At 39.2% G+C, this 27488-nt stretch overlaps 1 protein-coding gene across 1 annotated transcript in view; it reads right to left on the bottom strand.

Annotated features, from left to right (window-relative positions):
* Window positions 1-4922: 4922 nt before the first annotated feature.
* ENTHD1 (ENTH domain containing 1) overlaps window positions 4923-27488 on the bottom strand; it is a 102534-nt gene continuing 79968 nt past the window's right edge. Inside the window, exons 6-7 of the mRNA XM_030855390.3 lie at window positions 18218-18616; window positions 4923-6079 (exon numbers count right to left, since the gene is read on the bottom strand). Coding sequence (XP_030711250.2) covers window positions 5481-6079; window positions 18218-18616 — 998 coding nt within the window. The 3' untranslated portion in view covers window positions 4923-5480. The remainder of the gene's footprint in view (window positions 6080-18217; window positions 18617-27488) is intronic.

The raw sequence follows: 27488 nt of genomic DNA, 5'->3' as shown, positions 1-27488 counted from the left end.
TGTTCACCATTGTATCCCCAATGTCTAGCAAACTGCCTACTCATAAAGGGCACTTAATAAATGTTTAAAGAATGAACACGAGTAATTTGACAGCAAACAAACTGTAAAATATTTTTATAACTGCCTTATAATAAGATCCTCAAGTTCCAAGTAAAATGCTTACGAGAATAACATCTAATGAAGTATTTTTAATCTGAGATAATTACGAAGTCAATCAGAATATACCCACTCCTAATTTAAGCCAAGTTTGTTCTATTCGTTTAATGAAGTTGGCTAAATAGAAACTCAAATAAGTGCTTGTTAATTATGCTAATTAACAAATGCTTGAATTAAAATATATGAGCTATGTAAAACCTAGTTAAAATATGAAGTTATGGGCTTCCCTGGTGGCGCACTGGTTGAGAGTCCGCCTGCCGATGCAGGGGACGCGGGTTCGTGCCCCGGTCCGGGAGGATCCCACATGCCACGGAGCGGCTGGGCCCGTGAGCCATGGCCACTGGGCCTGCGCGTCCGGAGCCTCTGCTCCGCAACGGGAGAGGCCACAACGGTGAGAGGCCCGCGTACCGCAAAAAAAAAAAAAATCTGAAGTTACTATGTGCATGCAACAAGCACATAGTAAGTAAAGTAGTTTCTCAAAGGCATAGTTTTTGTTGCCTCAGTTATTCGTGGGGTTTCTCTAAACAAGTAAATTTCAAGATGTCTGACGTAGTACTTCTTGGTGATGGGGGGTGGGGAGTGAAGAATGCTTTATCTCTGGAAACATTTTCTTCTCAACTGTTGGCAGTGTACAACTAAGAAATTCTACAGGCACTACAAAAAAGAGATATTGTATCCTACTGCCCCTTAAGAATCCACTGGTGGATCTCCCAGATGCATGAAGAAAGCCAACAGAAGATGTCTTAAGATTTCATACTTACTTTATGCTCTGCTTTATTTCATAAAGAAGTTTATTTGCCCAACATGTCATTAGTGGCATTTATTTCAATAACACTGGAATTCATATTTCAGCTCAAAAGTTATTTCCTTAAAGAATTCTTTCACCAGGTCAAATCCTATATATTCTTTCCCAGAACTATTAGCCTCTCACATTTTAAAAAACAATTTGATTAATCTATCAAATTTCTCCAGAATTCTAGAACTCAAGCTGTGTGAGGACAGGAACTATATCTGATTTTGCTCAGCACTGTATCCCCAGGGCCTGGTACAGAATCTTATAAATAATAGGCACTGAAAAAGACAGAGACCTGACAGGCAAATGATCACATAAGCCACTTTTCCCTGAGAGCACTTGCTGAGTTCAACAAATTCCAACTTTCATTTTGATGGCCTTGAAAGGTGATAGGAACAGAAATTACTGCACACAAGGTGGGGCATCTAACAAGAGATACTCCTTACAACAAAGTGGAATCCAATGGCTATGCATTGAGAATGAATTAGAAATGAATCGTCTCTTATGAGGAATTTAAGTCGGAGATTAACCTGGGTATTCTAGAAAACTTCAAGCCATGACCTTGATTTACCTAACCAGTATGGTGGTGCAGTAGAACCTGGCACTTGGCAGAAGCAGCAAACAAATTCTTGTGTTAACTGTACAAATAAATTTTCAAGTGTCATGACCAGCACATAGTCAAAAATAATCAGGTACGTTGGGACTTCCCTGGTGGCACAGTGGTTAAGAATCCACCTGGCCAATGCAGGGGACCAGGGTTTGAGCCCTGGTCCGGGAAGATCCCACATGCTGCGGAGCAACTAAGCCCTTGCGCCACAACTACTGAGCCTGTGCTCTAGAGCCCACGAACCGCAATTACTGAGCCTGCGTGCCTAGAGTCCGTGCTCCACAACAAGAGAAGCCACCACAATGAGAAGCCTGCACACCACAACGAAGAGTAGCCTCCTCTCTCTGCAACTAGAGAAAGCCTGTGTGTGGCAACGAAGACCCAATGCAGCCAAAAATCAATCAATCAATAAATTTATATAAAAAAATCAGGTACACAAGAAACATAACATCATGAGCACAAATCAGCAGGGCAACAGATAACAAAAACAGACCTGCAAAAACCTTAGGTGCTAGAATTACCAGAGAGTACAATATGCTGGGAAATTAAGAAACACACTTCTACATTTCTTCATGATAGGAATTAGACTATATTGTGAGCCAAAAGACAATGAAAATATTATCAATACCTACCAAAACTTGTGGTTCAGTGCTGAAGCCACTTCAGAAAATAGTTTGTCAATTCCTCAAAAAGTTAAACCTAAGAATTACCATATGACTCAGCAATTCAACTCCTAGGTATATGACCAAGAGAAATGAAAACACATGTTCACACAAATTCATAACAGACAAAAAGTGCAAACAACCCAAGTGTCCATGATGAATGATTAAACAAAATGTGGTATATATCCATATAAAGCAGTATTATTCAGCCATAAAAAGGAATGAAGTACTGATATATGTTACAACATGGATGAACCTAAAAAACATTATGATAAATGAAAGAAGCCAGACACAAAAAGCCAAGTATTATATATTCCATTTATATGGGATATTCAGAATAAGCAAATTCATGGAGACAGAAAGTAGATTAGTAGTTGTCAGGGGCTTGGAGGAGGGGGAAATGATGAGTGGCTACTAACAGGTATGGATGTCTTTTTTGTGGTAATAAAAATGTTCTAGAATAGGATAGTGGAACCTTGTGAATAAACTAAAACCACTAAATTGCACACTTTAAAAGGGTAAATTTTATGGTATGTGAATTATATCTCAATTTTTAAAAATTGTGGATTGCAGCTATGTAAAGGAAAATGTATAGCCTTAAATGCATGTATTAAGCCATTCTTAATAGTTCCTATCAAGAATACTTTCTAGTTTACTTACTATTTTTACTAGTAAGAATTCTATACTAGTTTGCTTGCCATTCCTAGTAACAAAGATATGCTTGAAAATATCTGCAAGAAACATAGACCTATGAAAAGCAATAAAGCAGATTTTAAAAGAACCAAGTAGAATTCTAGAAATGAAAAATACAATAACTCAATTAAAAATCCGATGGGAAGATTTAACAACAGATTAGACATAGCTGAAGAGAGAATTAGTTAACTGGAAGGTAGGTTGGGAAATAATTACCCTGATTCATGCAATAGGTATGCTGAAGTATTCTGTTGTAATGTGTCATGATATCTGAAACTTACTTTCAAAGGGCTCAGCAAAACATGTTTTTGTGTGTGTCTACCTACATAATGTGCATACAGACATACATGTGTTTAGCAGCAGAGGGAGATAAAGCAAACATGGCAACATGTTAAAAATTGGTGAATCTGAATAAAGGCAATATGGATGTGCAATGTACAACTATACACTGAATATTTTTATGAACTATTCTATTCTAAAATTTTAAAATGGTAAATTAGCAAAACGGTAGCACTTACAATAGCATAAAAATATCAAGAACAAAGAATTAGGTCTTTAAAAAAGAAATAGAAGCCCTATGTGGGGGAAAGAATGAGCCTATCGAAAAACATTAGGAGAACATTTATATGGACATAGAGATATACCATGTTCATGGATTAGAAGATTAAATTTTTAAAAATTCCCCCAAATTGATTAATAGACTTAATGCAACTTTGTTCAAAATCTAATAGGGCTTTGGAAAGAACTTGACAAGATGATTCTGTAATGCATACAGAAGACAAAAGGGCCAAGAATAGAAAAACCCTCTTGGATTCCAAACACTACACACTGCATTTTTTTTGTTCTTACTTCAGTGGTGGCTCTTTCTCAGCTCCTTCATTGGTTCTCCAACTTCTTCCTGATCTCATGTTAGAATGCCCCAGGGCTCAGGCCTTCAACTCTTTTCCACTTTCACACTGACTCCTTTGGTGATTTCATCCAGTCTCCTAGCTCTCAATAAAAATCAACTACTAACTCTCAGCCTCCATTCCAATCTAGACCTGTCTCTCAAACTCACTCTCATATCCAACTGTTTACTTGATATCTTTAATTGGTTATCTAATAGATATATGATATTTAACAAAATGGATGCCTCAATTTTTTTTCTGTCTTCAACTTTCCTCATCTCAGTTGATGGCAACTTCATCCTGAATTTTAGTTGCTTAGTCCAATACCTTGTGTTCATCTTTGACTCCTCTCTTTCTCTCATATATTTTATACAACCCATCAGCAAATCCCTAAACGAATCACTTCTCACTTTCCTTTACTATGCTCACCCTGGTTTGAGCCACATCAGCTCTTACCTGGCTAACTTCAACAGCCTTCTGATTGGCTTACCTGTCTCATCCCATGTCCCTGCACTAACAGTCCCCTCTAGTTCCTAACCGAGTTTGCATGATGAAAATCAGTTTTGATTTGGGAGTGGCACCCAGGGCATTAGAATACTTTTTAAATGTCTCATACTTCTTCAAAATTATCAGATATTATTTTGCCCTTTGGTTAGTAATTGTTGAAACTGAGTGACAGGTACATGGAGCCCTTTACACTATTCTTTCAAATAAATATGAAATGAAACGAAAGCTTCTCTGGTGACTCTACCACTTTTTTTTTTTTTTCTATTTTCTTTTTGGCTGCACTGCTTGGCATGAGGAATCTTAGTTCCCTGGCCACTCGCCCTGCAGTGGAAGCACGCAGTCTTAACCACTGGACTGCCAGGGAAGTCCTCTGGTAACTCTAATCTGCAGCAGGATTGAGAAACAACGGTCTGTAATCCCAAAACCAGAGCATTTTCCCTATAAATAATTGAGACATTTCTACTTGAAAGGCAGTCTTAAAGAATTTAAAAGATACATGTAAGATGAAAAACACCAAATTTATTTTCCAAAATACAAGAAAAAGAGTACACATTTAAATTCACTTTGCAATATACATTAACAACAACAACAACAAACCACCTGTTCCATGTCCTACTTGTCTCAACTTAACTCTCAACCAACAGTGGCATTTGCAAGAAGGGAAAGATTTCTGGCCCTTGGTTTGCAGAACCTGAAACTTGACATTAGAACATGTGAAATGTACACTCCAGACTCAGTTCTTCTAAATCAAGGCAAAGGTTTGTTAACAATGAACCTCCATACAGACGGAAAATGAAGGGCTTCTTACTACCAATTTATCCAAAAGCTCTAGAACAGTCATTTGCAGTTTGAAGTCTGACCACAACTTTCACTAGTGCTCAATGTATTTTGAGGTAAAGTACAGATCGTGGAAGAATGAAATTCTCTTCAGTTTCAAATGAACTAATATCTAAATCTGAAAATATTATCAAAGGTGATTCTTCCTCTCTGTAAAAAAATAAACCACCCAAATGAATTTATTGGTTTGAAATATACTTGTTTAATAAACCTGACAAGGAAAAATCAAACCAACAACCTATTTTTGCCATAGTAATGAGAAACTATAAAAGGTTAATTTCTTAGTCCTTGGGAAGTGACACCACATGAGTTCTATAAAAAAATGGCTATTGAGATTGTTAGACTCGATGTGAGCACCCCTCAGAATACTGGGGAGACTGCGGAGACTTGTTTATTTGGGGACTATTCCCACTCATGCTTACCAGATGGTTATTGATGACATTAAGTTCTTGTATCACCATGCTCAGATCTTCATGTAATTTAACTATTGCATTTTTCACCTCCCTTAGAAGAACGTTAGTGGAATCATTTGTTTCAGGCTCCCTAGGCAGCTCTTTGGTTGCCTGAAAACTAGAACAGGACATAGAGGTGAAATGGTCTACATTTTGGGTGGAAAATGCTACCCAATTACTGCTAGAAATAGGACTTGTCTTCTTTTTGGCAGAATCAGAGTTGTCTGGAAGAATTTCCAGTAGGTTGAGGTGGTCATTTTCCTCTTCATCAGAGGACAGTGGGCCCCTAGGAGCAAAAGGGTGATGAACCCTGGCTGTCTTATCTTTAACAGAGGCAGGCGAAGATTGTTGATGGGACAAACTCCAGAAGGAAGGTCCAGCCAAAATTGGGGGTGAGAGATGAACAGACTTCTTTGGAGAGGCTGAATCAGGAGATGACACGGATAAAGTAGAAAAGGAGGATGCCCCCTTAGAGGCAGCTGAAACTAAAATGTATAAATGACAGACAAAGATTAGGCAACATACAAATGACAGTAATAGCTAAAATAATTTTACAATGTAAAATCCTATCTGGTCTCAACTTAAATAAATTACTTAGAATTTTATATGTTAAATAGTCATAATAAGCCCAAATAAACCCAAAGCAAGAAATAGAGAAAATCTGAAGCTGTGTTTATGTGTCAATAATTCCACGGAAATGAAACTAAAATAGGAATATCAATATTCATCTTGACTCTCAAACGTTGCCCAATATATTTTTACACTACACTTATCAGAGACAGCAGAAAAGTAAAGTATTACACGGTATTCTACTCACTGCCAGCATTTTAAGTTGACATTTAAAGTAGAAAGTGTGAGAAACCTGTAACTTAGATTCCTTCATTTTTTTTTTTTTTTTGACAGAAAATATTATGGCAAAATGAACAACTAACTACAAGTACCCCACAGTTATAAAACTAATCTTTTTCTCTTAATGGTCAAATATAGTCAAGACTGAGTCCAACCCATCTGAGATCCAGGACACTTCAGCACATGTATATAATTTTTTTTTTTCCTCCAAGAAACTGTAAGTAAAATCAAAAGCATTCTAAGCCTATTTTCCATAAAATTAAAAATCTGATAACGTTTTAAACTTCCCTTCAGGCAAAATCATATTAAATCTCTTCTTTCACACTTCACTCCAAATCATTATTTCCCAAACTGTTCTGGGGAACACTGTGCTCCTTAAGATGTAAAAAGATGTTTTGTGAGAACAGGGCTTCAAAGTCAAGACTAGCCAATTGCATACTGTGCCTCCCGTTAGGGGATTAACAATGTCCGTTAGCATATTTAAGGTTCTGAGAAATCGACAGTACAGCTGGCCCTTGAACAACATGGGGGTTAGGGGCGCTGGCCCTCTGCACATTTGAAAATCCCTGTATAACTTTACAGTTGGCCCTCCATACCCGAGGTTCTGAATCAGCAGGTTCAATCAACCTCAGATCCTGTGGTACTGTACTACATGCTTATTGAAAAAAATCATGTGTAAGTAGACCCATGCAGTTCAAACCCATGTTGTTCCAGGGCCACCTGTAATTTATTCAAGTGTTTTCCAAACTTTCTTGGGCACAGAACTTTTTCTTGTCTCCTTGGAATGTCTATTTACATTCACTTATGTCTTAGGTGGTAAAAATTGGCAAATTCCAGTGCTGAAGTCTTTGTAACTAACTCTGTGCTTGTTACTTAAAAAACAAAACAAAACAAACGTATTCACTATAAGTCATAGAAAAGGGGAATTAATGCTTACCATTTAGCACTTATCTCTCTATAGTAATTTTATTTTACATATTCATGCCCCTCTAAACCAAACTAGACCTCCTGTAGAACACGTGGCCAGGGCAGGCAGCTTCTGTTTTCTGCTTCAAAGCTCTCTGAGGCCTATCTCCAGTTCTCAGGAAAGAATTCCCATCACAAAACTTTTGGGGGGTGAAATGAGTATTCTCAGCTGATGCAGCAGCAGGACACAAAAAGGAAAGTAGGAACTTCACGCACACACGGTCAAGACAGGACAAGCACACTGAGGACTCTAGGTCAGGCCTATCCAGACATTCTATCCTTGGATTAAAAAGAGGGTATGTGGTAATGGGCATGCCAATGACGAAAGCCTCAGCATATCTGTGTTCTGAGTCACACAGCGACACTCTGAGCTCCACTCACAGCTGTCATCTGACATGTCCCTTCGCCATCCTCCTGTTTTCTATATCCCAGGTCTTTCTCTTTTTCTTGGTCTACTCTCGTGCTGGAGTAGCACGTTCTCCAGTAGTTCACTGAAAAAGGATGCGTGAGAAGTAAAATTTTGAGAACGCACGTGTCTGAAAATGTCTGTGTTCTACTTTTAGGCTTAATGATATTTGGTCAGGTATAAAATTCTGGGCCAGAAATCCTTTCTTTCAGAATTGTGAAGGCAGAATTCCACTGTCTTCTTGCTTCCAGTGTTGCTGCTCTGGAGTGGGAGTCATTCCATTCATTGTACATAACTGTATGTAACGGTTTTCTCTCTGAAGTTTCATGGAATTTCCTCTTTGTCCACCGTGTTTGGAGGCTTCTCTGTGTGCCCCAAGGGTGACTTCATTGAGGTCAACTGAAAGTCAACTGACTTTTAATCAGGAACTCATTTCCTTCAGCTTTAGAAACTTTTCTTTACTGCTTTAATAATTTATTTTCTCCTCTCTGTTTTCTCTGTGTTCTTTTTCTGAACCTCTAACTAGTCCGGGTGTTAGGTCTCCTGGACTAGTCCTCTAATCTTGTCTCCCATCTTCCCTACATTTGTCTTTGTGCTCTGCTTCCTCAGAGAGTTTTGTCAACTTTAGCTTTCAATCCTACCACTGAGTTGTTAATTTCTGCTATTATATTTTTAATTTCCAAGAGCTATTATTTGGGGGTTCTCAGAAATTCTTTTTGTACCACCCTGTTTTGTTTCATGGGTGTCACATATTCTCTTATCCCTTGTTTCAATGTTCCACGTTAGAAGTTTCTTTCAGATGTCTGGAACACCTTGCTGTCTGCTTATGATTAAGAGTGAAAAGTTACAAAGTTGATTGGAAGCTCTGAGTGTAAGTGTGAGACTTGTCAACACTGAGCTTCAGTGTATAGTCATTTCAGTGGGTCATCTGTTGGGGAACCACTAATGTCAGTATCTTTGGTTCTTTCCTCTGAGGGTTATAGGTTCTTGTGAGAACAGTTTCTCTCTCTTGCCTAGAAGGTAAAGATCTGGCTCTCAGTGTGCTAGGAGTCTAGCAGGGAAAGGAGACGGGGTTCTCAGCATTCAGCATTTGGTTTGCATATGGTCACTTAATCCTGTAGTGTTTGTTATAGGACCTGCACACTCAACTCTACCTAGCATCTCTCATTTCAGAGACCCTCCACCCACCTTCTCCAGAAAACAAATCTCCAGACTTCTGCCAGAGGTTGTGACAGTGGGCGAATATTCAGGGCAATTGTTCATCTGTTTGGCACGGAGGAAAAGTCTAAGGATTTAAATTGCTTTTCAAATAACTGTTTTCTAATTCTCTTTATTTAGCACCACACTCCAATAACAACATGTGGAGTAGGCTTTATAACCCCATTTATTTTATTTTTATTTATTTATTTATTATTTTTATTTTTTGCAGTACACGGGCCTCTCGCTGCTGTGGCCTCTCCCGCTGTGGAGCACAGGCTCCAGACGCGCAGGCTCAGCGGCCATGGCTCACGGGCCCAGCTGCTCCGTGGCATGTGGCATCCTCCCGGACCGGGACACGAACTCACGTCCCCTGCATCGGCAGGTGGACTCTCAACTACTGCGCCACCAGGGAAGCCCCATTTATTTTATTTTATTTTTAAATAAATTTATTTTTGGCGTGTTGGGTCTTCGTTGCTGCACGCTGCACACGGGCTTTCTCTAGTTGCGGTGAGCGGGGGCCACTCCTCGCTGCAGTGCACGGGCTTCTCATTGCGGTGGCTTCTCTTGTTGCAGAGCATGGGCTCCAGGCGTGCAGGCTTCAGGAGTTGTGGCACGTGGGCTCAGTAGTAGTGGCTCTCGGACTCCAGAGTGCAGGCTCGGCAATTGTGGCACACGGGCTCAGCTGCTCTGTGGCACGTGGGATCTTCCCGGACCAGGGCTTGAACCTGTGTCCCCTGCATTGGCAGGCAGATGCTTAACCACTGCACCACCAGCGAAGTCCCTATAACTCCATTTAAAACATGAGGCAAAGGTATCTCAAAGAGGCAAAGAAACTTTCCCAAGATCACAGGACTAAAAAGGGGCAGAGATGAGACTCAAATTCTAGTCTCTGATGTTAAACCATATAATCTAACCCACTAAGCTCTAAGTCCACACCATTCTACTATAATTATTTTTACAGTATTAGAGAATTATGTTAAATTCTGGATATAAAATTGAGAAGGCAGGCAACCAGGATGATGAGGGAATATGACAACCATTCCTTATATAAAGATATATAAGGAATGGTTGATGGATATGCACATCTTTATTCAAAAAGGGATAGGAGGACAAAGGGTAAGAGGCTATATTTGGTTATTGGAAAATAGTCACAAAATCTTAGTAATATTTCTCTCCCTTTTCTCATATTGTGCACAAGTTGGAACTGGGGTTAACAGGTGAAAGTAATAGGAAAAGAGATTTCAGCCCAATTTAAAAAAGAAAACTTTTTAATAGTCATGGTTTTCCACCCATGAAATGAGCTGCTTTGGGAAGTGGTGAGTTTCTTGGTACTCATGGAGCTCATGCACAGCCTGAATGACCATTTGGCAGGAATGTTTCAGGCAAGATCAACGCATCATGTGACAGAACTATATATCCTTGGTGAGATTCTAAGATTCTAGGACCCAAAACACATATGTTAAGAGTACTAAGAAACTGTTCTAGAAATAATTCACTCTGGTCAGGAAGAATGATTTCATAAGGAACATTTAAGAAGGCCAGGAAGAAAATAATATTTGAGTCAAATACTAATATAATGTTATATATGTAAAGATAACACAGTCATGATAGTCACACGTGTATGACGTGATGAGTATCTGGTATTCCACTTTATGTGTAGTGTTTCTCAGAGTGTGATTCCTGAACCAGGAGCAGCAGCAACATTACCTGGTTATTTGTTAGAGATGAACTTCTTGGGCCCCACCCCGGACCAACTGAATCAGACACTTGCGAGGATAGGTTGGGCTCAGGAGTTTTAACAAACCTGCGTTTCTGTTGCATGCTCAGGTTTGAGAATCACTGCTTTTTACTGTATGCCCACCTTTCTTCTGCTTCGTAGCTACAACTGCTGAGTAAATAGCTTCTCACTGTTTACAGTTCTGCAGCTTTGATTCATAGGCTACAGGATCCTTTTGCTCATAAAAAGCCACTTCATCTCTAATTGCTGCAGGCCAATTTACTTTTGTTTCCAAACGCGCTGCAGCTGTACCAGACACTGCACACTGCGCTTCAGGGTGCATCTCCCTGCCTGTTTAGTGACCCTTCTCTGGCTCACTAAGGAGGTTATTTGTTCACAAGCATCCTCTTCATACAGTCCACCCCCCAGAGCTGAAATGCAGAGAATATTGCAAATAAGCTGCTGTAAATGGCTGGTTATAAAAATCTCACTGTGTGATACATGCATGCTAATGAATGCTGCACTCACTTGAATATAGCACTGACAAAATTATTCCAAATGCTGATGTGTTATCTCTAACTTTTTATACTCACGAATAACATTGGGTCTGTTAATTATCATATTACAATTTTAAACTTAAAAAGCATTTGGAAGTACTGGGCTGCAAAAGTAAAATGACAAATACACTTCTGGAAATATTTAAAAACTCTCTTTAGCAGTAAATGGAAATTTTTCTGCTAGCAGCAGGTCTTTGGTCAACTAAACAGTTCACTGTACAACAGAGGGATTTTTTTTTTCATTCTCCAATTCATCTCTTTCAGTCTTCCTCACTGATATATAATGGCTGTCAAGTTACCTACACACGTGAATTAAACTATTCTGATTTTGTTCTATGGTTAAAAAAATGAGACATTTACAAAAATCTTCGTAACAGCCAAAAAAGTGGAAACAACTCAAATGTCCATCAACTGATGAAGGGATAAATAAAATGTGTTTATCTATACATTGGAATATTATTCAGCCATAAAAAGGAATGAAGTACTGATTTGTTACAACATGGATAAACCTTGAAAACATGATGCTCAGTGAAAGAAATCAGTCACAGAAGGCCACATATTGCATGACTCCATCATATGAAATGTCCAGAATAGACAAATCCAGAGAGACAGAAAGTAGATAGTGGTTGCCAGGGGCTGGGGTGAGGGGGACTGGGAGTGACCGCTCATGTGTACAGGACTTTTTTTTTTTAATTAATTAATTAATTGATTGATTGAGTTTTTGGCTGTGTTGGGTCTTCGTTGCTGCTCGCAGGCTTTCTCTAGTTGCGGCGAGCAGGGGCTACTCTTTGTTGCGGTGTGCAGGCTTCTCATCACGGTGGCCTCTCTTGTTGCTGTATGGGCTCTAGGCACGCGGGCTTCAGTAGTTGTGGCATGAGGGTTCAGTAGCTGTGGCTTGCGGGCTCTAGAGCGCAGGCTCAGTAGCTGTGGCGCACGGGCTTAGTTGCTCCGTGGCATGTGGGGTATTCCCGGACCAGGGCTCAAACCCATGTGCCCTGCCTTGGCAGGTGATTCTTAACCACTGTGCCGCCAGGGAAGTCCCTGTACAGGACTTTTGAGGGTCATGGAAACGTTCTGGAATCAGTAGTGATGGCTGTACAACTCTAAGAATATACTGAAAACCACTAAATTGTCCATTTTAAAACGGTGCATTTTATGGTACATGAATTAGATCTCAATTTTTTTAATGTAATATTTCAAATTTTATTTTTAATGCCATTACTATAAATAAGCTACACAAAAGAACCAGATTTAGGAGTAACACAGAGAAATGCTAATAAGTCTGCCTCATTATAAGTGATTATAAATCACTTACGCTACATTTGTATTAGGAAAATTGGATTACTGGATTAAAGGTGAGTTTACTCACTTACCTATGAAGTATAAGTTTGGTTCACTAAATTAAAAAAATCAAATCAGTGTGTCTTTTTGTCTGTACAAAAGCAGGCAGGGGCTGCACAGCTGGAAGCATTGTCGGGCTGTGTCTGGCGTACAGGGAGCATGTGTGCTGTGACTTCCCCGGCAGGTGCTAAGACTCCCCTCTCCCTTCAATGCTCTGCTCTGCACGGTGCTTCTGAATCAGCCTGACCAGTAGCTCAGAGTTAGCTGAGATGGTCTGCAGAACTGTTTTCTATCATTTTCCCCATTTGTTAGGGAAATTGTTAATTGTTCTAGCTCTGAAGGCTTTTATAGCCCAAAAGAAAAAGGTATGGTTAATGAGTCTTTTGTGTGTGTGTCATGTTTGGTTTCTTTCCCCAGCAAAGGTGAACTGAAACACAGCTACAAAGAACAACTACTGCTGAAATTCAGAGTAAGAAAACGGAACTGATGAGACAGAAAGAAAGGACGAAGCCAGTGAGAATGCTCACAACTATCCCAACATGAGAATGTATAGATTTTTCTTTTCCTCCCACAAATTAGAAAGTAAAATCCAATGCGTCTAACACACTTACCCTAACTGTGGCTTATGAGACGATAATGAAAGCTGCCTGCCACCAGACCTGGCTTCTAAGTACTTACTAGCTCCTGCTTCCTTTTTAGCGTGCATGATAAACTAACGACCTAAAACAATAGTCTGATCTCCAAATAAACAGAGGAGCAGAAGGAATGGGCTGTTCTAGGAACAGTTATTTATCATCAAAGGGTCAAAGGAGGTCGCTGCAGCAAATCCATCCCTCTCATTCAGTAAAGACACTGAAGTGTATTAGGTGGCTGCCTCAACAGCCTCCCTGATATTTGCGAACTGCTAAAATACGAGTGTGCAAGTATTTTTTAATTTGCCCAGCTCATTATCTCCAAAGAGTTTATAACATCAGACCTGGAGCCTTCATGTAAACAAATATTTCTTAAAAGAAAACCAGGAAATAGGTACTATCTTCTTTATCCTCCATCATCTGAGACTAGCCATCCAACCTAGCCTCATCATTTCTTGAATTCCTCAACCACAATGACCTTCAGCCATTCCTCTGAGTACTCCCTAGAAATATCATCACTGACAACTGCCCTACTCTGAAATCTTGTTTTCCAAGATTACTTTTCTTCTCAATTACTTCCAGCCTTTTAGATTCCTTTTACATTCCTTTTAATACATCTACACTTTGGCCTCATTGAGACAATAGATGCAACGATCCTTCTATTTTCTGTCTATCAGTGCCTCCCAGTTCTGGCTCCTTTCTTGTCCAGTCTAGAATCCCAGGATCCATCACTTCAGCCATTTTCTAGCTACCCCCTTGCCAACGCATCTTCTGCCTTACCTGCTACTAATTCCTAATTCAGGAGTCAGCAAACCTTTTATATAAAGGACCAGAGAGTAAATCTTATAGGCTTTGTGGTACATACAGTCTCTGTTTGAACTACTCAGCTCTGCTGATGTAGCACAAAAGCAGCCAAAGACAATATGCGAGCTGAGTAGTGTGGCTGTTTTCCAATAAAACTTTATTTACAAAAACAGGCTGTGGACCAAGAGGCTGCAGCTCCCCAATCCCTGTCCTAATCCTATTTCAATTTAAATATCTACCCTCTTCGTTCCTATCCCTGGGATGCTCAGCACTACAGGAGAAAAGCACAGGCGGCTGCAAATCTGGACTACAAATTCCGCCTCCTCCGTCTTCTCAGTGTCTTATCAGCTCCCTCCTCCACTCTCTAGATGGGCTGTTCTACATCTCCAGCCTCCTCACAGCCCTTTTGCCACTCCAAACCCTCGGGCTTGGTAGGTGACCTCAGACAGTAAGATACTGAGGCCATGACACATAGAGTGTGGCCCACGAAGGCTCAACGCATCTAAATTATTAAAAACAACAAAACCCTTCCCTCACATCTGGTACAGGCTTTCTCCTCTTTCCTTACAGGCCCGCAGCATGAGGTGACTCTCTTTCTGGTCTGGATTCTTGTCTGCCTTCCCCACATCATGCTCCATCTTGGGATCTCTCCCCCTACCTCACCCACCGGCTCTTGTCTCCTTTCTCTCACCTCGAATCCTTTCCTATAACGGCCTCTGTGTTCCATGTGGCAGTGCCATCATGACTTCTGTCCTATAGATGGAGATACTGACATGCAGAGAGGTCAAGGGCCTTGCCTAAGGTCACACAATTAGTGGTTGAGCTGAGATTATGAACCCAGGCAGTCTGACTCCAGAACCTGTGCCATTAACAACTATGCAATTCAGCCATTCTTTGTGCTATGCTGTGATGTAATTACATTTACATAAGTTTTAAAACCCAAAATACAGTATTAAAATTTTTTGCTTTAAAGAGTTGTATGTTACTTTTCAAATTAGAATTAAAAAAATATATAGTATTTTATATTTACCCACATATTTATAATTTCCAGTGTTCTTTTTTTTTTCAACGAGTCACTGGGGTCTTCCCTTACACATACAGTTTAGCAGTCAGTCAAGGATTTGGGCAGAGTTTATAAATGGAATCTGAGACTCCATCTGAGTCTCCCTCCCTTTCAGGGTTTCCCTCATAAATTTTCAGCTTCTCTGCCAGTGCTGAACTCTCTCTTTTGACATCTCAGGCCATGTGCACTGAACAGTAAGTACCCTCAAGGTATTAATTTCAGTTACTATATTTTTCAGCTTTGGAATTCATGAATTCACTTGATTCTTTTTTTATAGAGAGTAGTATTCTATTCTGATGAAATCCCCATCTTTTCCTCTGTTTTCTTGATTATATTAATCATAATTATTTTAAAGTACCTATCTTATAACTTCAGGATCTCAATTATTTGTGAGTCTCTTTCTGTTGTCTGTTTTCTCCTGTATTTCTGGTCATTTGGTCATTTCCTGGTATGCCTGGTAATTTTTTGTTGAATGCCAAACATTATGCATGAAAAATTGTAGCAGCTCTCAAGAAAGGATTTCATTGTCTTCCAGACACTTTGCTGTAGTTGAAGTTCGGTTTCAGCATTTGGGAGGGCTGTTCTATTTCTGGCTTGTCCTTACTCCTAGAGTGTACTTCTGATGCTTAGGGTGTAGCCTGTTAGAGAGCCCAGCTGAAAGCACAGAGTATTTACCAGAGCCCCTGCAATTTGGCATATCCTGAACTCCAACCTCTGTCTCAGTGCCACAAGATTATGAGAATCTCTGATTAGCTCGTCAGCCTCTTCCCATTTAGGTTGGCTGAACGGGTTGGCTGCTTCCCATTTCGTTTCTTGGCATCTTATCCAGAACATGAGCAGTTTAGCAGCAGGCAAATGTAACAGTAAGAAATTACACAAAGACTTATGGACTTTTTCTCTGTGATTCCCTCCCCTCTGGAATATTGGCCCCTTGAGTCCCTGACACCTTGGAAGTCCAAAACTCCAACCCTACCTCCCAAGCTCAGTGAGACTGTGGAAAGCCCAGGCCTCTAATTTTCCCAGCTTCTATCATCCTGCTCTGCTAATAAGCAAATGATGTAAGCAGGGAAAACTGAGGTGAAGGTGGGACCAACTAAATGTGGTGAGTTTCCTACTCTTCTCACATCACTTCTGACACCAAACGTGTGGGCTTTCCACACGAAGGATTTCTCCTGTGCTCTGTGGACACCCAATTGGGTGTCCTACAATTTAATTCAATTCTGACACTAACTACCCAGAGTTAGTGCAGACCCCAGAGATTAAGGGCTTAAACCCTCAAGACTGCCCCCCATTTCAGATGCCAATTGCAAATTCAGGCCTCCTCTATTCCTGATCTGTTGACTATAAGTTGAAGGATCCCATGGTCCCCTCCTTGGGTTTGATAATTTGCTAGAATGGCTCGCAAAACTCAGGAACATGCTTTACTTACTATTACTGGTTTATAAGGAAACAGCCAAATGGAAGAAATGCATAGGGCAAGGTATGGGATAGGGGCACAGAGCTGCCGTGTCTTCTCCAGGTGTGCCATCCTCCCAGAACCTTTATGTGTTCCCCAACCAGGAAGCACTCTAAACCCCGTTGTTTAGGGTTTTTATAGAAGTTCCAATACGGAGGCATGACTGACCAAATCACTGTCCCCTGACGATTAACTCAGCATCCACCCCCTCTCCTCTCCCCACAGGTCAGGGGTGGGCTTGAAAGGGCTTATTATGAATAACAAAAGATGCTCCTCTCTCTCCTATCACTCAGGAAATTACAAGGGTTTCAGGAGCTCTGTGCCAGGAATCAGTGATGAAGACCAAATATATATTTCTTATTATATCACAATATCACAATCCTTTTTCCTAGGATCCTGACCCATCATGTGTTTTCTACCTTGGTTGTTTTACGATGACTTCTAATAGTTTTCCAGCTTTAACCAGCATTTTTGGCGGAGGATTAGACTAATGTTATCTACTTCATTTTAAGTAGGAGAAGAAGTCTTCCTTGTTAACTGGTTTTAGAGGAACTTCTTGCTAATTTTTATAATTAAATGTACTTGATACACAAGCAGTGACCAAAATTTATTTTCAATTTTCTTTTTGTGGTATTTGTGAAAGAAATGAATCAAAATAACTTCCCAGGGGACAGCCATGCACATAAACTAACACGGCCATCATAACCAGTACTAACTGGGTTCTCCATCAGCAGTCTCAGCAGAAAAGTTGATCTGGTGACAAAACTAAGAATTAGTCTTATTTTTAGGCTACTCAATTCAAAACATTCTGGAAAGAGCAGTAAAAAGAGTCTTTTGTTATTCACTGGCCTTACTAGCACCAAGATAAATTTCTTTAACCTCAACATTTTGGCTTCCATTGTCTGTATTTATATTGTACTTGTGACCTGAATTTGAGGCAGTTTATAAGATTTATATTAAAAACTTTATATTTATATGAGTTAATTAGCATTATCATATATAAGAACAAACTACTTAGTCTTTGAAAAATGCACCAGCAAACAAGTTATTCTTTTACTAATTAACTTTACAGAAGAAATTATAAAAATGTAGGATTTAATATCTGATGGCCAACGACCTGGAATCTCAACTGGCTTTATCCTTTATAATCCAGTCTGAAGAATACTGCAACCCTCTTAATGTTTTGTAAGACAGAAAAGGAAGAGATTCTCCACCTGTTTTTGGAATCAGTACACAACTCTTTTAAAAAAGGGAAAACACACACACACATATGCATGTGTTCCCATATATGTGTGTGTGTGTGTGTGGTTGTGTGTGTATACATACTAAACAATTTTTTTCATATAGTTTTTTAATAACTAGCCTAAATGTTTAACAGGAAGCTCTTCTTTAATGCTAGTTCTTTCTAATTTGTTCTGCATCAAAACTGTTCAGAACGTGTGCTTCAATCAAGCACTTGTAATCCACAAAGATGAACTGCTATTAGCCCTTTAATAAAAGGGGACTTCCCCAGCTCAAGTACGTCTCTTAATACCAATGGATGGAGAGTAAAACGAGGGAACAAAAACAGGAGACAGAAAGCAGAGAAAAGTAAAAGAAGAGTACTTCAAAAGAGGTCTTTTGTAGACTCACCCCATGTGGTTAAGGTCTTGAGGTTTTCATCCTCCATCTGAACCAGGCCGGATTCTGTTCGTTTCTGATGGTCCTTACTGATTATTACAGTCTGTTTCACTGGGTCAAGTGTTTTGAATGAGGGAGAGACAGAGAGTGTCTCCACAGAGCCCTGGTTATAGAAAGTAGAATCCGACTTTGATATCCTTAAATTAGGGTTGATGAACTCTTCTTTGCTAGATGGCCAAAATGCTGGTAAAGTTGTCAATGTTTCAAAACTTTTTGCAGCTGGCTGCTTTTCTAGAGACATTTGCAGAGGGTTTTCTATTACAGTATCTGTAATGGTACTGTCTGATTTCTTGTCGAAACTCACACTTGTCTGCAGAGATGGGCTTTCTTCTGAGGGAACAGGCACAGCATCTGTGAAGTAACAAATAAGAACTGTAAACAAAAAATAAAACTGAAAATACTCTATTTCAAATTTACTGCATTTTTAATAATTGGATTTTTTTATGCCATAACAGAATTCTCTCCTATTTAGTCGTTTCTACTTTCTTACTATGTTTCTATTCTGTCTGTATAAAGTATACCCAAGCTATAATTGATGCACTAGTCATTTGGTGGCTGTCTTCTCTCTCTTTCTCCTCACTGAAGCCAAGTCAAGGAAAGCTTCAAATAACTTGTCTTTAAATATTTCTCCCTTCACCCACTTATCTGTCTCTGAAACCACTATATTTTTAGTGCCTTCAAACCTTCATCTCTTACAAGATAAACTAGAGAAAATATGCCACATCATACTGGTCTAGCCTTACAGAACCCCCAGCTACAAAAAAGCCTTTTTCCCCAGAAATAAAAAATGTCTTCCCACCCCAGTGTCTATACAAAGCCCGTAAAAGAAAATCACTCTCTTAGATAGCAACCTAATTTTCATGATAAATCTCTGTGGGAGAAAAAAAGCAATTTTCCAGAGCAGTTGTGATGATTACTAAAATGTAAGTTCCATCAGGTCAGGGATCTTTGTCCCTTTTATTCATTAATATTACCAAAGTACCTAGAATATAACAGACAAAGTACCTGGAATACAACAGACAAATAATATTTATTACAAATTGAAGGAATTGAAAGAATGGAGAGGATCTGGAATTTAGGGTGGGTCTGATATGGAAATATTACTGAATATGAATTATGAGCCTGGTCCAAGTTTCTAGATGCAAATTGTTATCAACACTGTCAGTGCTAGGGACTTGCTCTCAGATAGTTTCATCTGAAATTGGATATGGAAAGAAAGAAAACTGAGAGAGGGCAAGAGGAAGACTGTCTCATTTGAGCTCCCAAAAGAGAGGAGGCAACAGGAATTAAGTAAGTTGCTATCACGTGTTTACATATCACAATGTGCATCACAACATACCTCACAGTGTGCAGTGAGATGCTTATTATCATCACGTGCAGGCTCTGAGTTATTATAAAGAAAAACAAATTCTCTTTGACTCTAACCTTCCTTTCCATTTTCATCCACAGTTGGAGGCTAACCTGGGCAAAAGTGCTGCTAGTTCACCACAGAATCAGACAGTTCAAGAAACCTAAATCATTACCTCTACCAGGAATTCCATTTTTTCCCAGACCTCTCATCTCCAAACGTTTTCATCTTTTAAAACTCAATTCAACTCTCACCTTCTCTATAAAGCTTGCCCTTATTTTTTTTCCTCCCCTAATCCTATTATTGTTTATCTTACCATATCCTGTTTGGAGCCCTGTGAGCAGTTGTAACACTTCATCTTGTTAACTACAAGTCTGGCTGCCTACCTGAAAACAGGCTCCTTGAGGAGACCTTACTAGGAGTTTTCTTTATACCGCAGCACACAACAGTGCCATTCCCATAGGATGTGTTTGATAAGTGCTTGTTGAGTGAAAAGCCAAACTGAAGCACAAGAATAAAAAAAGGTAATGCCTTTGTTTTTTAAATTGAATATAGTTTAACTACTTAATAACTTCTAAAATATTCCTGATGTGCATATGATCAAGTTATATACCTAGCTGATAAACGTTCTTTAAAAAATTAATATATTCTTAGTAGAATACGAGATCAATGGTATCCCAAAGTGCATGGGTACATCACCAGATTGACATAAAAGCATTCCTAAAAAGTGAATTTTAGTTAAATATTTTCCATTGACTTTAATTTTTCTTAGGAGGAAAGTCTTTCTATAAGTAATGAAAGCATCTTGAAATTTAGCAATATGTAAACTAAGATAATTCAGAGTGACAATGACTTTCTGATGACAATATTCATAATAACACTCCATCTAAATCTCAGAATTGGGATGTATAAAGTCATCTGTATAACCATAATTTTAAAGTTTAGTACAAAAGTTTAAAATTACAAAAGAACAAAAAAAAATATTAAAATTCAACGAAAAAAACCGGACTGGAGTCATTATGTTTCTATCAGCCCCCTTTCTCAATAGTCCAGAAAGAACAGAATGCAATCTTCTGGTTACTTAGACTTTTTAAAAAACTGATAACCTTTTAAAATGAATAAAATACTATGATCTAAAAGAGAAAGCATGATGACAAATGGAAAATAATGATTTTAAATGCACAGATTACCTAAAAGAGAAAAATCTTCACTTAAACGGAAAGCTACAGAGGCCTGAAGGTTCTAGACAGCAAGTTGTACTGGGTTTCTATGCCATCAGCCGTGTTTCATCCTTGCTCTTTCTGTGCAACATGCCAAACTGATCCTCTTCAATTCAATCTCTACTTTAGTTATTTATAGTTCACGTTAAAAAATCCTGCAAAAATTCCCTCTTGTTTTAGTGACAGTCTACAAGCCTTGGGTTTAAAGGCCCTTCATTGCTTATTTTCTATCGTTACTCAATAGGAAACTAACCCTCAGTCAGGCCATTCTCTTGGTTACTCACACACCCCATGTTCATTCAGGTCCCTTTATCCTCATTCTCCGTGTTATTTCATCTTTCTTTAGCTTTATTACCATTGATTTCTTACCCTGCACTCCAACACTGGAACACCCTCCCCGTTCTCTGTCTATTTAAATCCTACCTATTCCTCAAGGTCCTTCTCAAATAATTACTATTTCTGGAAGCTATTTCCAGTCATGTCTATCACTCAATCCTAATCCTTCCCTTCTATGAAATAGTATTCATTTCTGTAAACTCATTTTTTCACTGAATTCTTTGCTGTATAGAGCCTATCACACACCATATTATGTTCCTGCATTCTGACTTCACAGCCTCCACCATGCTTTTGCCTATAGGAGGTGTGCAAATATTTGTTAAATTTAATAATTCCTTAATTTGTAAATTATCTAATATCAATTTTATATGTTGACTTTGTGTATAACAATGCATAGTGTATGTGAAGCCTAAAAATAAGAATGATCAATCAGGAAACGCTTGTTGAGCACCTACTGTTTGCACTGAACTCTATTAGATTTTAGAGACATACTTAAGAAGAAGTCATAGTTCTAATTGTCAATGAACTTAAGAGCAAGTGTGTATTTTATTGAGACAGATAAGTAGATAGGTAGAAGGAAAGAATATATATACATACTTGCATGCATATACACACTAAGTGCCAAAGACATAAAAATAATAATACAAGTTACCAGTTCAATTTCACAATGTATAGGAGACTGCAGCTTCTCAATAAATGAGTGAATATAAAGAATACATTTGTTTAGCAAATGGTCTTTTTCATGGAAAAAAAAGAAAGTGTTTGTATATTTGTATACAGATTTACATAACGTAAATTGAACATGTTTCAGTTTGGGTTCCCCCAAAAGCAGACTCTGAAAAAAAGACTTAGATGCACGTAGTTGATTTGGCTGGTGATCCCAAGAGCACAAGTGAGGGAGTAGGAAAGGTAAAACAAAAAAGGGCAAAAGCCAATAAACTGTATTAATTACCAGATTATTTTATATATATATATATACACACACACACACACACACACACATACACACATATATATTGTGCTGAGAGGAAACGAAAACTGTCAATGCAGAATTCTATATTCAGCAATAATGTCCTTTAAAATTGAAGGCAAAATAAAAACATATTCAGATGAACAAAAACTAAGAGAATTAATGGCCAGCAGGCCTTTATAACAAGAAATGCTAAAGGAAGTACTTCAGGTTGAAGAAAAATTATTATACCAGATGGGAAGCTGGATCTTTGGGAAGGATAAGGAGTGCTAGAAATGGGAAATATTAAGGTAAATATAGAATATTATTTTTTCTCTTAATTTCTTTAAAATATATGTGACTTTAAAAAATTATAACACAGTGTGAAGTAGTACAACAAATGTAAATATAATTTATACTACAATTATGGCATAAATGATGGGGTAGTAAATTAGACCTATATTGTTGCAAGATTCTTACATTTTATGCGAAGTGGTGATGCAATGGGACTGCACAAGGTTCAGGATATATAAATTAATCCCTAGAGAAACCACTAAAATTAATACAAAGAGCTATAACTAAAAATCCAATTGATAAATTAAAATTGAATTCTAAAAAGTATTGAATTAGCCCAAAAGAAGGCAGTAAGGAAAGAACAGAGGAACAAAACACAGATGGGACAAGCAGAAAATAAAATAGTAGACCTAAATCCAACCATACCAGTGTTTTTTTCAGTCATATTTTCCAGACTGGATAAAAAACAAGATCCAATTATATGCCATATACAAGAGACACAGTTTAAAAACAAAGTCACAAGTAAATTGTAAGTAAAAGGATTTTAAAAGACATACCATGTAACAATAAGCATTAAAAAGCTGAGTGGCTATATTAAGATCAGATAAAACAGGCTTCAAGACAAAGAGTATTATTAGAGAATAAAAGGGACAGTTCACAATGACAAAAGAGTCCATCATCTGGAAGATATAAACATTATATGTGTATGTAGATGTATAACAGAGTTTCAAACTAAATGAAGCAAAAACTGATAAAATTGAAGAGAGAATTAGACAAATCCAACCAAATCACAGTTGTCAATTTTGATACCCCTCTCTCAGCAAGTGACAGAATACACAACATCTCAGGATACAGAAGACATAAACAACACTATCAACTATCTTGACTTAATCACATCTATAAAGCACCACACCTAACCACTGCGGAATACACATTTTTTGGTAAATTTGCAAGTTTACATGGTATGTTTACCAAGATAAACTATATGCTGAGCCATGAAACGAATCTCAATAGACTTTAAAAGCTTGAAATCTTATATTAGCTTCTCTGGCCAGTGGAATTGAATTAGAAATAAATAATAATATACCCAGAAAAAACTCCCCAATATTTGGAGATTTAAAAACACATTTCAGGGAATTCCCTGGTGGTCCAGTGGTTAGGACTCCACGCTTTCACTGCCTAGGGTGCGAGTTCAATCCCTGGTCAAGGAACTAAGATCCCACAAGCCGTGTGGCACAGCCAAAAAAATAAATAAATAAAAACACACTTCAAATGCCCATAGGTCAAAGAAGAAACTCTGTTAAAATAACTGGTGCTGATTAGACTTCCTCTTCTGGCTAAGATGGAACAGAGACTGGATTTAACCTACTGCTTAAAACAACTGAGAAACTGGACAAAATTAATGAAACAGTGTTGCCAGACTGTGAACTTCAGGCAATACAGGACAGTGAATCCTGAAAGAAGGAAATAAAGAAGGTGAGCCCTAAGAATTTTCCCAGTGTACTGCCTGGAGAGAGTTTCCAGGCCACAGAGAAGGAAGTGGGAACCCAGGGGGAGTGCAGTAGTATCCAAATTGAGGAGATGGAGCTGGGCATCTGTGGAGGCCAAGATGATAGGAGTGTGTAGGGCAGAGTACCAGAGAGACCTCTGGAGATCTGCTGATCAGTGCAGGCAGGTGAGGAAGCTACCTGAAGCCGGGGCACGCGCCTCCTGAAAGGAACAGTAGGTGTGATCTTCAGAGCTCACACGGGTGGGGAGTTCACGCATCCACTAGCCAGTGGGAGACCTCATCATTCACAGGACACTAGTTAGAGTAACACACATTGCGGGTGGGAATGTAAGAGGGTGCAATTACTTTGGGAAGCAGTTTGGCTGACGCAGCATTCCACTCCTAGGTATTTGCCAATAGAAAACAAAGTTTAAGTCCTCACAAAGACTTCTTCATGAATGTTTTTCTGTTTGGTTGGTTGGGGTTTTTTTGTTGTTGTTGTTTTAATTTTCTGGCTGAGCCGCATGGCACGTGGGATCTTAGTTCCCCGACCAGGGATCAAACCCGCACCCTCTGCATTGGAAGCGTGGATTCTTAACCACTGGACCGCCAGGGAATTCCCAAGACTTCTGACAGACAAAATCTGAAAACAACCCAAATGTCCCTCAATAGGTGAGCGGATAAACAAATTATGGTATACCCATACAATGAAATATCACTCAACAATAAAAATGAGTGAATTATTGATGCACACAACTTCAAAATAATTAGGCCAGACAGTGAAATAAGACAGACAAAAAAGCACCTACTGTATAAATCCATTTATATAAATTCTAGAAAATCCATAAAATCTATAATGACAGGAAGTAGATTGGTGATTACACAGGAACAGGGAAGGGGCAAGGCAGGAAAGGGCAGGTGTAAGGATTGCCAAGGGCACAAGGAAACTTTGGGGGATGATGAGTATTATCTTGATTGTGGTTGTCATTTCATGGGTATATACATATGTCAAAACTTATCAAATTATACACTTTAAATATTTACATTGATTGTATGATAATTATACTTCAGTAAAGCTGCCAGAACCATAACTGGTACACCGTTTTGTCTCTTTACTGGATTCGGGCTGATACAGTACTTTAGGTAAATTATTGCTATATCTTTAAATTAAATTCTCTAGGGCTGGGAGAGAATAGAAATAAGGAAAAGCAACCAGGAGACCAGAGGAATTCAGATTCTAAGGTTAATTTAATACCAAAACAAGTACCACGAAACTACACATTCAGGCACTGTGTGAGGTTTAGAGGTACAAATACGTCAAAGAGGTTCAAGGAAGTCTTCTGAAAGAGGTAGTGTTTGAGCCGAGCTGAAACGAGGAGAAGTCAACCAAGATGAGAAAGATGGGAAGGGTGTCCAAGTAGATGGGACAACCTCAGCAAAGCAATGAAGGTTACAGACAGCGTGGGGCGGGGGAAAGCAGGGCAGATACAAACCATTCGGTGGTACTAGAGCAAAGTGTGTGGCAGAGGGGAGGAGTGAAATCTGGAGGGAAAGGAAGGAGCCAGGGCCAGGGGGCCTCATGACTGACAGGCAGGAGTGATGAGGAAGAAGGAAATTGAAATCTCAAGACACTCCTTGAAACTCATTCCTCTGTGGTTGCTTCAGCTGAACTCTGCTGGCTCCTCCATCTCACTAAGCAATCTTTTCAATGTTCTTCCCTGGCTCTGTTTCCTCTAAAATGTAGACAGTCTATCCTTGGCCCCTTTCTTTTCTGCCTCTGCAATACCCCAGGGCGACGTCATCTATTACCATACTTAAAGGAGGATGAGATCTATCACCTGTAAGCAAGTAATACACACATTTTAATTCTCAGCTCTGACTTCTGCTGAGTTTCAGCCCTAAATACATAGTCATGCCTCTGCACAGGGCAGTCTCACTACCCTCCAGCCTCCTCATCCTTGGGTGTTTGTTCTACCTCTATTAATATGACCATGAACCTCCCAGTCACACAGGTTATTTTGGAGCATAGCTGCTCCCACAGCCTCTAAAAGGTCTCCCCGCCCTGTCCCCTCAGTTCAATCGGCACAGCACAGCCAGAGTGACATTTCCAAACTGAAAATCTGATCATTTTCTTTCCAATACTTCTTCAAACTATTTAATATGGTTTACAAGGCCCTTCATAAATCAGTCCCCATTTACCTCTCATCTCGTTTTGTACTACTTTTCCTAAAACCGTATGGTTCTGCTATGCTTAACTTCTCCCAGTTCTTCACATTTACCGTGCTCCTTCCAGGCACCAAGTCTTCACCCACACTGTTCCTCCTGCCTGAAATGCTCTCGTGCCTCTTTATACCTGACTCCAGCTTCCAGCGCGATGGCCATTAGGCGGACATACACTTTCACGTCTCTCTGGTTTTGCTCATGCTCTTCCCTCAGTCCAGAATATCCTCATCCTTACCCTTCTCTATCAAAAACGATTTCACTCTTCTAAACTCAATTCAAATACTACCTCCTTTGTAAAGTCTTTTCTATATCCTCAAAGTTAAAATGAATCCCTCTTTTCTTTGCTTTTGCATACTACAATGTGAATATTCATATTTTCACTTATTATTTCAAATTTTATTCATTCATTTGACAAATATTTATTACGTATTAGTATGTGGCAGGCAATAACTCTGGTATCAGCAATAAACAAATCTGTGGTTGACGACCTGTTAGAGCTTGTTGACAGCTCTGGCACCCCTGGAGGCTGAACACCCGCTCAGGGCACACATCCTGTTCAACTTGTTCAACCTGTAACTGACCGGTGGAGTATCTAAACAGTCACTTGATAAATGTTTGTTCAAGGAATCATTATCTGGATGATCTAGTCACTAAAAGAAACTTGACTATAGGACAGGAGAAGTCTTAGAGGACATTCTAATTCAGTCCCTTCGTGATACACAGGACAACCTGAGACTTCCAGAGATTAGGTGACTTGCCAGGATCACATAATGATTAAAGGGCAGAAGTAGGACTAGAACCCCAGATTCCTGAATTCTAAACCAATGCTCTTTTTAGGGGAGTAAAAGAAGGACTAAAGAGTGTGGTAGAACCAGCTGCACCAAGTACTTCTTTACCACAGTTGTTGTAATGGTGCATAACTGTGAAGCGACTGGGTTCAGGCCATTTGTCCCTGGGGCTGCCTTTAGGGATGCGGGGCCTTGCAGAGGGGGACAGAGTTAAGCTGGCCTGTGTATCTGTGCCTGTTTGTCTTCTCCCAGGAAGGGATATGGCGTAGATTTTTTCTTGGATTCATATAAAGAATGAACAGCATTTATGGAGAATTTTCTGAAGCCCAGGAGAACCTGTGGGGATTTGATGGAGAACAGCAAAATGTCTTTTTGTTTGAACACAAAGCGCATAAATGGATACTCTGTAAACACTAAAGGGTTTGTTTCGTGAGGGCCTCCCAGCTTTCTCTGGGAGAGAATTTCTCTGAATTCCACTGGAAAGGCAGAGAGGAGCACAGAGTGAACTAATCTGGTTGGCTTGCTTTCTCTGGTTTCTCATTTTCTTTCAGTTTAAACCTGAATGTCAAAAAGCTT

The sequence above is a fragment of the Globicephala melas genome, chromosome 10, assembly GCF_963455315.2.
Source record: "Globicephala melas chromosome 10, mGloMel1.2, whole genome shotgun sequence".
In the NCBI taxonomy this organism is placed as follows: domain Eukaryota; kingdom Metazoa; phylum Chordata; class Mammalia; order Artiodactyla; family Delphinidae; genus Globicephala; species Globicephala melas.
Note: the sequence above shows the minus strand (reverse complement) of the source record. Positions and strands in the feature narration are given on the sequence as shown.